The sequence below is a fragment of the Triturus cristatus genome, chromosome 9 (assembly GCF_964204655.1).
Source record: "Triturus cristatus chromosome 9, aTriCri1.1, whole genome shotgun sequence".
NCBI lineage: Eukaryota > Metazoa > Chordata > Amphibia > Caudata > Salamandridae > Triturus > Triturus cristatus.
The window spans coordinates 18,186,702-18,201,473 of NC_140592.1; the positions used below are offsets into that span (position 1 = coordinate 18,186,702).

General features: G+C 46.7%; 1 protein-coding gene across 3 annotated transcripts in view; it reads left to right on the forward strand.

Moving 5' to 3' along the window:
- CCDC51 (coiled-coil domain containing 51) overlaps window positions 1–7,306 on the forward strand; it is a 34,982-nt gene extending 27,676 nt beyond the window's left edge. For all 3 annotated transcript variants that reach the window (XM_085624243.1, XM_085624244.1, XM_085624245.1), the window contains exon 4: window positions 6,511–7,306. In XM_085624243.1, coding sequence (XP_085480369.1) covers window positions 6,511–7,251 — 741 coding nt within the window. In that variant the 3' untranslated portion in view covers window positions 7,252–7,306. The remainder of the gene's footprint in view (window positions 1–6,510) is intronic.
- The last annotated feature ends 7,466 nt before the right edge of the window (window positions 7,307–14,772 follow it).

Consider the following 14,772-nt stretch of genomic DNA (forward strand, 5'->3'; position numbering starts at 1 on the left):
TTTCATACCGGCATAATTGGGCCGTAGAGAGGTGTTGGGGTTTTCATCTCAAGGAGAAGCACAACCACAGAATGACAGCAACAGTTGGGACAGGGCTCAACAGAAACCGTTCAGATGCTTGAACAAGATTTGCAGCAGCAACCACAGACCGTAAACCTGGTGGGAGCCCAGCCCTGATCGGGTCTAGAGTTGAAGAATAGTAGGCTATGGGCATCTTCTGATCTCCATGACTCTGAACTAACACTCCAAGCGCAAATCTGTTACGTTCATGACGGTACAAAGTAAAAGGTTCTGCATAGGGGTTCCTAAAGGAGGACCGATGTTATGCTTGTTTAATCTTTACAAAGGTGTTTTTGGCTTCAGTTGTTCATTGCAAGGATTCGGGGGTATCGCTTCTGATGTAACCTTGTAAGAGCTTTGCCAGTTTGACATAGAGCATAACCCACTGTCTGCAATGCCCAACCATTCCAAGAAAAGTACGTACTTGGGAGACAGTTATGGAGAGGGGCAATTAACGAATGGCTTCAGCTTGATCAGAGGACAAGTGACGTTTACCAGCAGGAAGGTCATGCCCAAGGTATTGCACTGTGGGGAGGCAGAACTGCCACGTGAACCTGGAGCGCTTATGCCCTTTATTAGTCAATTTGGGAAGGAGGTAGATGGAGTCCAACTCGCCGTGATCTGGGATAACAGATGCCAAATGTAAATTCTCAACATTGATCCAAAGTAGAACCCCAGAGAAAGCCCAACATGTCCAGATCTTTGTTAAGGGCTCGCAAAGAGATTGAAGGGAACTCTAAATCCTAGAAGAAGGCAGGTCCACGAAAGTTGAGACCCTTGGAATGAGAAGAGATGTTGAGTCCCTTCATGCATGGAGATGGAAAAGAAAACCGAACAGAGATCAGCCACTGTGCATCATTGGGTGTCTGCATGGATGCAGGAAAGGATGCTGGACAGGAAAGTTTGGGTTAATCGCATTATTAATCGCCCTGAGATCTTGGACAAATCTTCTGAGGACCAACTCTGATCTTTACTGGTTCCTTTGATGATATCCACCCCACATCATTGGCCCCTATGGATCACGGTGTGGGCGATACCTGTTATCCATTTCAGTTCAATCGGAAGACGTGGCTGATATATTCACATCATTTTGGCACTTTGTGCTCTCACACAGCAGTGCAAGCACTTCATGTTCTTGCTGTATGGAGTATTTTTAGGAACTCACCATCCAGAGCACAAACTACAGTCTAGCTTAATTTGAAGAAAATATCTCTTGCTCGTAGGTTAGCTGGGGAGGTTGGGTCAAGCAAAATGGAATGTTTATCGCTAATGCGTCCTAGTGAGATGGACATGGGGTCAGAAATATGGTAGGGAGCTTGTTGGTTAAAATTACTGACGGCATCTTTGGACATGTCTGAGGGGGGTAAAGTAGGGAATTCAGAGGTTTTTAGAGCTGAGCGAATAACACCTGTGTCAATAAGACCGGTAACAGCCCTAGCATTAGTGAGACCATTTCCACAGGCGTCCTTTTCATCTACTTTCATTAAAGTATTCATGACGCAGTAGGATCCTCTTGGGTTGTCCTAAAACTCCGGGCAAGAATTTTGTGTTCTTATGAAATTCACGTTTGTTGGGGATACTGTGTACCCTAGATGCAGTATTGAAACAATCTTGTTTCCAGTGTCCTAGCTGCTCGCAAGCAAAGCATGAATCTCCCACTCCCAGAGCCTCACCCTTTCCCCTTCCGTTCCCTCGCCCACCTCCTTGTCCCATGCTTCCCTCTCCCCTTTGTGGGACTCTTTGCCCCGTTGACTATTCTCTGCATGTTTTGCAGCTTCAAATAGATAAAGTTTGTTTCAACATTCTATTTTTCGTTCATGAGAGGCCGTGCAGTGGTTCGCGACCGTCCCTAATTCAGGCAGCTTCTTTGTCTGACATTCAATACAGATGGTCATCCCCTGCTTTCAAATATTCAGTAACAATCCGTGTGTAAAAGCACCCCCTACAGCTTCTTGAGCCATCTCTGTTGGACAAGGTATATGCTACAGTACCTTTAAACACATCCTTGGGACTACCCATACATCCGCCGGTGCTCCACCCTTATTTTAACAGTTTGAGATCTTAGTCCAGGCGGTTTTTACCAGACACACATCTGTAGTAGGTGATACATGTCTTTCCAAGTTGGGCTGTATACTTTGAACACGCTCTGCAGCTGCTCTCGGCACTGAGGAGGGTTCTATCTAACATTGAAGAATGTTTTCTTAATGCTCATATAAGCAGCGGGGGCCCAGGAACAGTCTACCCATCCCCCTGCCAGTTCTCACCCCACACCCCCTCACCTCCAACCACCGTGTAGTCCCACAAGGGAAAAAGAGCAGATGAGGAAGAGTCCTCCTCGTCGGGGTCACTTGAATGGCGTAGATGGGAAATGTCTTCTAGATCGTTCAGTGGTTTGTCTTAAACTTTCTAAGGGAATGGCGAGGCTGTGTTCTCAGGGGTTCCTATGTTCATATGTGCGCCCTGGATCGATTCACGGTAGTGGAGTCTGCCTCATGTCTAGACACTTGTACCCCTCTACCTGGCTCTTTACTGTCCATCATTTGTATTACAGTGCTCACTTACACGTTACCTCCTTGTGCTCCAGTCTCTGGTGGTCTCTCAGGCACTACTTGTTCCCTGGGTTATCAGCAGCGTCACCCCCAGCCCCTCCATCTGGCAAGGGGAACATATCCAGTAAATCCATATTTCTTGGTTCCACACTTTCTTTCTCCTTTTCCTGTGGTTTAGTGATCATGGGGGATAGATATGGAGGCGGCGGACTGATCATGGGGGATAGATATGGAGGCGGCGGACTGATCATGGGGGGTGTATAGGGAGGCGGCGGACTGATCATGGGGGAGAGATATGGAGGCGGCGGACAGATCATGGGGGATAGATATGGAGGCGGCGCACTGATCATGGGGGATAGATATGGAGGCGGCGGACTGATCATGGGGGATAGATATGGAGGCGGCGCACTGATCATGGGGGATGTATAAGGAGGTGGCGCACTGATCATAGGGGATAGATATGGAGGCGGTAGACAGATCATGGGGGAGAGATATGATGGAGGCGGACAGATCATGGGGGATAGATAAGGAGGCGGCGCACTGATCATGGGGGATAGATATGGAGGCGGCGGACTGATCATGGGGGATAGATATGGAGGTGGCGCACTGATCATGGGGGATGTATAAGGAGGTGGCGCACTGATCATGGGGGATAGATATGGAGGCGGCGGACAGATCATGGGGGAGAGATATGGAGGCGGCGGACTGATCATGGGGGATAGATATGGAGGCGGCGCACTGATCACGGGGGATAGATATGGAGGCGGCGGACAGATCATGGGGGATAGATATGGAGGCGGCGCACTGATCATAGGGGATAGATATGGAGGCGGTGGACAGATCATGGGGGAGAGATATGAAGGCGGTGGACAGATCATGGTGGATAGATATGGAGGCGGCGCACTGATCATGGGGGATAGATATGGAGGCGGCGCACTGATCATGGGGGATAGATATGGAGGCGGTGGACAGATCATGGGGGAGAGATATGGAGGCGGCGGACAGATCATGGGGGAGAGATATGGAGGCGGCGGACAGATCATGGGGGATAGATATGGAGGCGGCGCACTGATCATGGGGGATAGATATGGAGGCGGCAGAGCAGTAGTAGCACAAGCCCTAACTCTGTTCCTAAGGTGACTCCTTTGGTACTCTAGTTTTCCCTGGGTGATTTTCATCCCTCGGACGTGGGGTTCATGCTTGTGCTGGTGCCATTGGAGGAAGAGTGGTCATTGCTGGGCATCTGTTTTGTTCTTTGGATCCTTCGGGTTCTTCTGCAGGTTTGCTCATCTTTCTCTGTCAGCGGTACCATGTTCATGAAAAGACCTCTTCTCATCCTCTTTAGTGAGTCCCCCCCACTCTTGTAAGAATACCTGCTCATGCCTTTATCGTACTGATAGTGCACGTTATGGGCAGGAGTTCCTTTCAGTGGGGACTCCGTGTGTCTAGATTTTCCTGCCCCATCAGCGTTCTTCACAGTTCACACGGTTAAGAGCAAGAGGGATCTGCAGGCCTTCTGCCCGGAAACTCCTCTCTTGGAGGGCGGTAGGGAATGAAACGGAACAGGGTTCCCTCGGTTATATTTCTTCCTCCTGATTCCATAGGGGGCTGAGAAGGTATGGGACACTTTTTTTTTTTAATTATCTGGTTTGTTGTTTTTTTCCTAAAATGAAACTTGGTGAGTGTTGCAGCTGTGTATATCATTGGTTTACAGTCAGCACAAATAATCTCTTCCACTCCCTGTTTTCGCCGTACATTAAACAAATGTAGCAATTAAATTTCCCAAGCTTATCTGGATCCCAAGTCACGTGATTCCGTATAATGTCCCCTCCAGGGTGTCAAGATTTAGGTTTTGCTTCCTTATATGGGGCGGGTGAGGAGGCTGTCGCCTGCGAAGGCATTGTGCTCTCGGACTCGAAGAACCCCTTGCGTTTGTGTGGTTTCCCCTTCAGTCAACACCCAGCGGGGCTTGTGAAGGTGCTGGATCACAGGGTCTTGTTCTCTCACTTGTGCATCCTTCAAAGCTCTGTTCTTCGGATCCTGGCACTCCTGCCCGTCTTTGCTGTTACAGTGCTATTTTTAGAGCCCATCTGCTCTAAACCATTAGTTCACACACTTCTTTTCACGGGATGACTCCCAATCCTACTACTAATCTATTATTTTCATTATCGTTGCAGACCCGGACGACATTTGTGTGCGCTGTTTTTAACAGTACCTTGATCGTAAAACAATACAGGCCAGGCAGAGTAATCAAGCGAACAGACTGTAGGCTCATTAGATTTTACACAGGAGTTTGTTTCAGAGTGCCCACGCAGCTTTGCCAGTTCCCCAGGTGCAGTGCTGGGCCCTGTTGCCCCCTAGATCCCTTGAGAAGATTCAGTTCTTCTTGCCTTTGGTGTGTGAGGTCGTTGTGTGGGGTCTGATCCAGCGCGCTCCTTTGTGGAGTAGGTTTCCCGATTGACAGTGTTAAAATAAAACACAACACTTCGGGACACCTAAAAGTCTAACATGCGATTAAAGTAAACATTGCAGAACACCTTGCTCATAATAAAGTGACTGTATTCATTCCACACGACCAGGGTTCTTGCTCAAAAAGTCAGTTGGAGCATGTAAATCTGATATGGATAAAATGGCTCATGTACACTTCTCCCTCAGTATAAAACTATGGAGCATAAACATGTGACAGAAACTTACACTTTAACAAAACTAAATAAAAAGGATAGGAGGCAGAATCTTCTCATGGAGAGAGTGCGAGAAGACCTGAAGTCAAAGATAAAGATACAGGAACATAACGCAGAAATCATTCTTTTCTTAAAGTCCTTCTTCTGTTTGCCAATGTTGAAAGGAAGGCTGCGCTTTACCGCGAGGTGCCGGACGTATGCCGATGTACTTCCGCTAGTAAAATGTCTCCTAGGCCAATGGGAATCCTGACACTTGGCATGCATGTTAAAGGTGAGGAACACTTCAGGTTCATACAAGAACAATATCCTAATCTGATTTTGAAATATATCCATTCAGAGTGTACAAGGAAGCATGAATATTTAAGGCACCAGAAACACATGGCCATCTTTCCTCAGAAATAGGGCACCCTCGCCTTTGTATTTAGACAGTTACTTCAATGTAGGTAGTAAATAAACCCAAATTCCATCCAGCCAAGGTTGGTTCCAGTCTTGAATGTGGCTCGTGCTACTTCGAGAGTAAAGCTTGTCTGCTGCCACCTCCCAGGGTCACCCTTTCACAGCATCTGTTGTACATGCACTTTGTGAATAAAACCAAACGTCTGTTTGTTTGCAAGAAATTTAACAAAAATGCTTCTTGACCTATTGTAAATGTCTTTTGACTATTGTTGTATTCGATTGTGGCTGCCTGCTTAATCATGTATCCAGACAGGTTGGGGGCCAGCAGTGCCCCCTTGCAGATTCCGTGCAGCGTTTCTCGGGTTCTTCTTTGAGCTTTATTTTTTGCCATTGCTCCCTGTGTAAATGTCATGCATAGGTTGGGGCTCAGGTGTGGGTATTGTTTGTCAATCTGAGCATATTCCTAATGCATTTTAAATCGGCAGGTGGGTTGTCTCACAGTTAAATGGCAGAGAAGGACAGAATGCATAAAATGGGTTTGCCTCCAAGAACGAAGTTTAGATACCATTGGTAGGATTGGTTATAGTTTAAATTGTTAACTCTTTGATGTAAAAATACCATCCTGCAGCATTTAGGCCGTTATAAATGCGCGGGGCTTAGAGGTTCAGTGCTACTGTACAGATTTAAAACCTGTTTTGGTGATTAGTTCCATGTGTGAAAACAAAGCGATTGTTTGTCCTTTGTAGACACATTTTCATTTTGCAGCTAAATTGTTTGCATTCCCTTCCGCTTGTCTGCTTTAACTTGTCTTGTGTTTTCCACAGGAGGAAAAGCGCGTCAGAACTTCCTTTGCGAACGCAGAGGACTCGGAACGAGAGAAGTTCGCCCTCTTTTCAGCTGCCGTCAGGGAGAGCCACGAAAAAGAGCGCACTAGAGCCGAAAAGACAAAAAACTGGTCCATCATTGGCTCAGTGATAGGCACTCTCATTGGGGTCATGGGCTCAACATACATTAATCGGGTCCGGCTAAAAGAATTGAAATCGCTACTTCAGGAAGCGCAAAAAGGACCAATCAACTTGCAGGAAGCGCTTCACGAACAGGCCACCACGTACAAACATCAGCAAAAAGACCTCAGTAATGCCATTTTGAGGCTACAGCACCTGATACAAATGGGGTCCGGTGCTAAGGGGATCCCCGTAACTGACGACCCTCTTATAGTCGAAATAAGTAAGCAGACGAACTACTCCGAAGAGATTCATAGAGCCATAGAAAATCTGCAGAAGCAGGTGAGCGGCTTTGGAAAAAGTATAAGTAAAGTGTCTTCTGAGGTACAGAACATGAAGGCTGCACTTGAAAAGACACCAGTGGAAACATCGCGCCCAGTTATTTTCGTAGGGGAAGAAAACGTGTCTTGCACTGTGAGCGATGTGATGCTGGAACTGGTAGACACGAAGCAGAGTCTGGTGTCCCAGATTAATGGGAACTTTCGCTTGACCACTGCCATGACTTGCACGTTCTTTGCCTTCACTGTCTCTGCCCTGTACGTGCTGATGAGAGGATGCTAGAACTTACTGTGTCCCCCTTTAGAAAGTAATGTTCAATAAAATGCTTTCTAGATTATTGGGAAGAATCTTTTAATGCTTCGTTCGCCCAGTAGTTTGGTGACCAGCCTCAGTTCTATCGACTCCACCGCCATCTTCCTTGTGGCTCATCATTGCTTGCCTCACATAGGTTTGTCGTGCAGGGTCTGGTTTGAAAGGCTTATTGATACGTCATTCTCAATCCATTGTCTTTGAGTGACACTAATCAAACCTTTAGTTGTATTTAACAAGGGAGGTGGCTAATAGAGATGTGAACTTGGTGGACTCTGGAGCTGCCTTCCACTTTTTTAATAGGGTGGATGCAAGGAAAATCTTGGCACCTTTTGGTTGATTTAAAAATAGATCCACCCTCTTTGGCGTAATAAGTGTCTTTTAGTGTTTGATTGTATTAAGTAGCAGCAGGAGACCGGTGTTGTCACCGGAGGTTCTCTACTTGACCTCATTGTGCAATCCTGGATGAATCAATTGAGCTCACTGGACTGCTTTCCTCATTCAACACGCTTCTGAGGCTTGGAAATGCGATAAGCACCAAGTCAATTTTTAGAGGCTAAATAAATTATAGGATGTTGTTATTCGATGATTTGTGAGTCAAGGGCTAATACAATGTCCTGATCATACCCAGCACATCAACCGTTGAGCCTGCAGTCTGCAAATACAGACGAGTGTTCTCCCGAAGCCCCAGCCTGGCAGCCATCAGAAAACCATGTGTTCCCCCACCCCTCCCCATGACCACACAAAAAATGTTGTTCAGAGCGAGTACTTCCCCCATGGAATTTTAGGGCAACATAAGTGCATAGAAAAATACAATATAGGGATGAAATGTGAGGAACTTGGTCGTTTGTAAAAGTTGGGAAGAATATGTGTGGTGGTAAATTAAAAGGTGAGGAAATTCAGGAAAGACACGTGGAAAGGCATGGCATCCGCCTGCCCTAGTAGTGGGTACGTTTGTATATGTCAGCCCAGATACTGAGTACCCAAATCCATGGAACTCATCGTACCTACCTTAGAAGGTGAGGCGCTGAGGCGGCTCTGAGGCATATTCAAATTTGTGACCTTCACAATACACCATGATCTCTGCAGTGGCTGATATTGTCTACTGAGCTTGGCCTTTTTTTCAGTCCCAGATATAGGACACCGGCGTTTCAGAATCTTGTTACATTTCTTAACTCTGATGTGTAGCGCATCATTCCAGTATTTTGGTAAGTGAAACACTGTGGTTACATTTCAAAGTGTCTATCTTGGACGAGATTTCTGAGGTTTTTGGGTTTCCTTTTTAGGTTACGTTGGTCTATGGTGTCTTTTAGAGACACTCGCCTTCCCACTTCTGAACTGGTTTGGAGCGTGTGAATGGGGGAGGAGGGGGTTGTGGTCCCAGTATAAATGAAATGTTGATCATGTGCTCATCTGTCTCTCTGAAGTTTCATCGCGATACAGTTTGAAAGTGTTTAGACACTTTGAAAGAAATATCCGCTCTTCCAGTGCCTCTGTGGGAGGATGGTCTAATTTTGCAGCCTCTTCAGAGCGATAAATGTTTCATTCCTCACAAATTGCTCCTTTTCCATCCTGTGATACGCTCTTAATTTTCCTAATGCTGTTGGCAATGCGAGAAAATTAGCTTCAATTACTTATCTAGCGTATGGATGTAAATCTAGAATCTATGCAATAATGAACTGGAAAGGAAAGTACTGGTCACTGGGTCGTGAAGGCGTGTCACCTGCAAGACTAAAGGGACCTCTGCAGTGGTCTGTATTTTAGATGAATGTGTTTACAATGTATTTATTCATCTCCTTCATGCAAAAAAAAATAAAAATGGACGGAATGCTGAACAATGCAAACATTCTCCCCCCAGTCACATATTCAGGTTTAATCCATCGTTCTTTTGCTCACCATGCCACCGCAGTTTCAACCCGGTCACATGCAAATCAGTCGTGACACTGCTCCCCATGGGAACAGTCCAGTCCTAACTGCCAAGCCAGATCCTCCTTGGACCGGAAACAATCATCCTGGGACCGGTTTCAGGATATCACCCCTCATCAGCCAGGCTAGCTTGCCTCTAGTGTGTCCCATGCTTGTTGTGCACCTGGGAGCACGGTCAAGACCGATTTGCATATGGATGGGTTCAACCTGGGGTGGAATAGTGATCAAAAGAACAATGGATTAAACCCATATCTCTTGACTGGGGTGAGTGGTTGAAAAGTTCCAGCACTCGGTCCATCATCTTGTGTTTGCTATGTTCGCCCTAAGTGTCCAAGGGTATGCCCAGACGTGGGTCCCTTGCTAGCTATGCCACTGTATTCAAGCTGGCTTGGCTGATGAGGGGTGATACCCCGAAACCAGGATGCTGGTTTCCGGTTCAGGGAGGACATGACCTGGCACTTCGTGCCTGACTGTTCCAGTGAGGAGCTGGGTCAGGACTGATTTGCAGTTACCGTTGTGTTGCTTGTCCCCTCCCTCCCTTCTCTTGCAGTGAGTTGTGTTGCTTGCCTTCTCTCACCCTCCTCAGCTGTCAGTCGTGTTGCTTACCACTGCCATTCCCCTCCTACTTTCTGTTGGGTCCACCCGCCATACCACAAAAAAAGATTACGCGCCCAGCCCTTACAGCAGCTTTGCACTTTTTTTCTCTTCCTATGGCTACATCAGTGCACTGAACGAAGCGCTGTATAAAACCATATATAAATAGCACACTAACTCTTTGCCATTCATGAACATATGCTTAAGATCCCATTCTTGCACAATAGTACAGCGCTTTATATTCATACTAAACCAAAGTGGTCGAATTTGCATCACACAGTTGGCACCATCAGTCAAGGGTTTGTTAAGCGCAAACTACGCACCCGAAATGGTCTCAAAGCGCTTAGGGGACTGGGGGGGAGGGGCGCGCAGCTCCTGGAAATTCACGGTTATTCGTCGAAGAACCAGGTCTTGTGGTCCTTCAAGAACTTTGAGAGTGTTGCTGTCTTTCGGAGGTGGAAAAGGGAGGGTGTTCCATGCCTTGGCCGTGAGGAAGGAGAAGGAGCGGTCTCCTATTCTGGTCTTCTTGATGCACGGCACCGTCGCAAAGGAGAGATGAACTGAGTGGAGGGATCTATGGAATGCGTGGAGTGAGGCGGTGGTTCATGTAGGTGGGTCTAGTGTTGTGGAGGGCTTTGTGGGCATAAGTGAGAAGCTTGTGTAGTGTAGTGTCCGCAGGTGTTGGGTGATGGGGCAGTGGTGCGGTAGGTTGAGGACTAGTCTGGCAGCGGCGTTCTGGAGTTTGTGGGTGAGGTTCTTGCTGATCCTGGCGTAGAGTGAGTTGCCGTAGTCCAGTCTGCTGCTGATTAGGGCGTGGGTGACTGTTTTCCTGTGTTCCAGGGGGGATCCAGTTGAAGTTCTTTCGTAGGAGACGGAGGGTGTGGAAACAGGAAGTGGTGACAGCTTAGCACTAGGGTCTTCCGGCAGCATGTGTGCGGTTTCTGTCCATCGCAGCCCCAAGTGGTCCGGTCATAGTTCCATACCAGAAATAGGACTGCCCTAGTAGTATTCACTTATAATGTCTATGCCACCAAACCCTTGAGCGCAAGTTATGACAGACTTGTTTCCAATGTTTAAGCCTATCCCGCTAATGACATTTCACACATTGTCATCCACGGAGTCGGAACAAAAAAAAAAATCCTAGTCCACCCTGGAAGGTGTTGACAAATTGGAGCATCCGCAAAGTCCATAGGTCTTACCTAGGAGAGACCTGTTGGCTTTGTCAATGTACGTGATCATGTTGTGCAGCAGTATGGCTGAAAGATTAACATAAAATAAAAAGTGCTGTGATGTAGCCAGAGGGAGTGGTATGTAATAGCACTCTAAATAAAAAAAAAAACAACTTTCAGCCATGATGCTGTATTTACCACCAAGAGACACCTCCATTCCATAGGACTCCCACTCGCACATATCCCACACATACACAGAACCAGATCAGGATTATGGGCGTTCTCTTACATCGCTTCTAAAGCATGGAACGGCCTCCCACTGCACATCGGAACCTTCTAGAATTCCGCAAGAAGCTGAAGGCCCGTCTTTTCACTTGCACAACCTACCATAGGTAGGGCTAAGCACACCCTCCTGCTCAGCGTCAGGATACCGTCACAGGTGATAGTGCACTTTACAACTACACATAACATAACACTACAGCCGTTCTGCTGTACGACATGCCTAAAAACATCTTGGCAACACCAATAGCTCTCTTGTTAGTGAGACCTATTGGCTTTGCCAATGCTTGTTTACATTGATTTTGTTTTATTTTCATCTTTTAAGATTTTATTGTGGCCTTCTCTCTAAATGCCTTCAAAAGGCACTTTTATCCAGTTCATGTCTCGCGGGTGCATTTAGGATGAACTGCGGTCAGCCGCAGACGACTTGCAGAAGAAATACTTTTTGTGGCACTATTGCTGGTTCAAGTGACCAGAGTGGGAATGCACAATTGATGCCAAGGAGTTGTAAAGAATGGCCGTTTGGAGGGTGGCTTGTCTGCTCTTCGTGGATAAGTGTAGCTGGCAGCTGATCGAACAAATCGTGTTGGTCATCGACAGAGCTGTATTGGATCACTGAGAAAAGGTCGATCGGGTCCATAGTAGGTTCTGTACATAGTACTTGCAGCTGTAAATTTTATACTGTTCTAGCCATGCTTTGCTTGCTGTCTTAAATTGCTGTGTTCGATCGCTCCACACTGCTCCATCGACGTACCTTCACTATGTTGACCATCATCTGCTCAGACGGCCATCTTGTAAAGCCTTTACCTCTTTTGTTTAATAGCATTTGCATCTGATCTTCTTTCTTGTGGTCATTAACACCTAGGGGTTAAGAACCAAAATATACATGACCGCCATTACGTCTCAGAAACCATTTGGTTGTGTTCCAAGAGCTTGTTAAATGTGAAACAAACACATCCTGGAAACTTAATATGAAGCATTGGTCAGCATAATGCAAACATTTGTACGCCAACATCACGCGTCTCCAGAATCAGCCCTTGATGGAGATGTGCAGAAAATCAACTTTAAATAAATTGGAACAATAATATGGTGGTATCCGGTCACCTCATCAGTTCCAAGGACGTGCAATGCATAGATCTCAATGAAAACAAGCATTTACAATGCAACGGTCTCGGCATTGTTAAAGTAAGAGCTATTGGCATTGCTCATGACATTATTTTTGTTTATGCTTTTGTTTTCAAAACATTTAAAGAAACGGCATTGCTATTTACAATGTCAATAGCGTAATCACTCTCAAATGCGAGACCTACTGCATTTGCACCCACACACAAATAGAGCCACCCACACACACAGAGCCAGCCACCCACACAGAGCCACCTACACAGAGCAACCCACACACAAATAGAGCCACCCACACAGTCACCTACACACACAGTTACCCACACACAGACAGCCACCCACGCATAGAGCCACCTACAAAAAAAAGCCACCCACACAGAGCCACACACAGAGGCACACACATACAGAGCCTCCCACACACACACAGAGCCACCCACACTTACACAGAGCCACACACACAAAGCCACACACACTTACACAGAGCCACACACACACAAAGCCACACACACAGAGCCACACATACATACACAGAGCCACATACACAGAGCCACATACACAGAGCCACATACACACACAGCCACACACACACACATACAGAACCACACACACACACATAGATCTAGACACATACACATTGATATTCGGAGCCAAAGCAGAAGTGGCACCGTTGTTTCTAGATCGTTGCATTTATCACTAAAAATTAAGTTGGCAGGTCTGCACCACAAACATTTCAATCTCACCTTCTCCGATTTGCATCATTTTTGTAACACAAAACCAGCACAAAATGTTTGTGAATCGTGGACAAACACTAAACTATCTCATAACCAGGGATGACTTGGCAGATATGCTAATTTTTACAAATAACAGCTTCTAGCGTGACCGGGGCAGGCACGAATCTCTGAATTCCGAAGCGGAATTGGATTAACAAGGGGGAGGAGTTTACACGCACTCTCGCCTCTTTCCCTTCTTTGGTGCTCTGCGCGGAGTCTGAGGCGCGCAGTAGATACAAGAGTAATGGCCGGTGGGTAACCTCTTCCCAGGCGGCAGGATCCTCTGGGAGCATATTCTGTCATTTGCGACTTTGTATTCAGCGCAGATCACCGTAACTACAATGGATCTGCGTCCAAACGGCTGGTCAGAACAGTAAATAGCGCTGGGCTGCTTGTTTGCTTATGTTGTTTAGGCAGTGGAAAGGCAGCTTCCATTCAAGATCCATTCAAGGGAGTCGCCATGAACACCACCGCCTTTCGCCGAGGTCAAGCAGAAATGCCTCGGAGAAACGCAGTGTCGTTTTCGGAATCGCGGGCGTGTTTTTCTTTCTCTCCTCTTGCCATTGGCTGGAATGTTTACATTCCAGAGGAGAGAAAGAAAGTAAAAAACACGCCCCTGAATCCGAAAAAGATAGGGCTTCTTTGGAGAGACAAAGCTCTTCTCCAATGGCTGACCAGCATTTAAGAGGCCAGCCAATGGAGAAGAGGGGAGAAGAGGGGCGGGTTCAAGCCCCTCTTTTGAAAAACATTAAACCTTGGAGCGAGACCTAAAAAGTTATGTGGGAAGAACAATCCACGCATTTTATTATATTCATGCATGTACTTTATTGCAGTAGCTCTCCTTCAATGTTCAGGATGCTGTTTGTTTTTGTGTTACAAAGCTGGCTCGTCTGTGGCTCGTCCTTAAACTGAGGCCTACAGCCGGGCTAGAGCCAGTCGTTTGGCCCCAGCCAGGCTGCCTTGGCCCTCCCACCTATAAGTTAGATCCATTTGGCTGCACTTGAACACTGCAGCAGGAGGGCTCTGTAAATAAGGTGGGCCCCAGAGATACCTACCCTAAGATGCGCCTCTTGGCCTCGTCCTCTTTCCCGCCAGCCCCTGCATTAAAGCGCAGAGAAGTGGCCACTCTGTATTTCTAATAAGCACTGATTGAATAAGTCATCCAGACTGTTTTACAAATACAATTACTGACTGCTTGCCAACTATTGGCTAAGAAGAAGTCTTCGTGGAGGTGGGAGCCGCAATAACATGTCATTGTATTTCACATCAAGGCTCTGCATTGAGATAGGCTGCCAGTGCTCGAAGCACACTTATGGAAATGCTTGCAAGCACATTCCATCTTGCGCCAAAATCCGTAAACACATTACACGTCCTATCCAGCCCTTGCAGCCTGGGCTAATTATTGTATCTGCCCCCCTAATATGATGAATCCCCGGTTTACTCGGGACAGCGAGAGTGCAATAAAACCAATTGCACACATTTCCAAAGAAAGCGGTTCCTTTCCAGTGCGGTAATTGTTGCAAGGAAAAGCCCTGGAAATGTCGCGATAACATATTGTTTCTCCATTACAGCCTGAAACTTTTGCCCAGATGCTTGGTTTTCTTCTGTTTTATAGCAGAACAAACTCCCCCATTTTT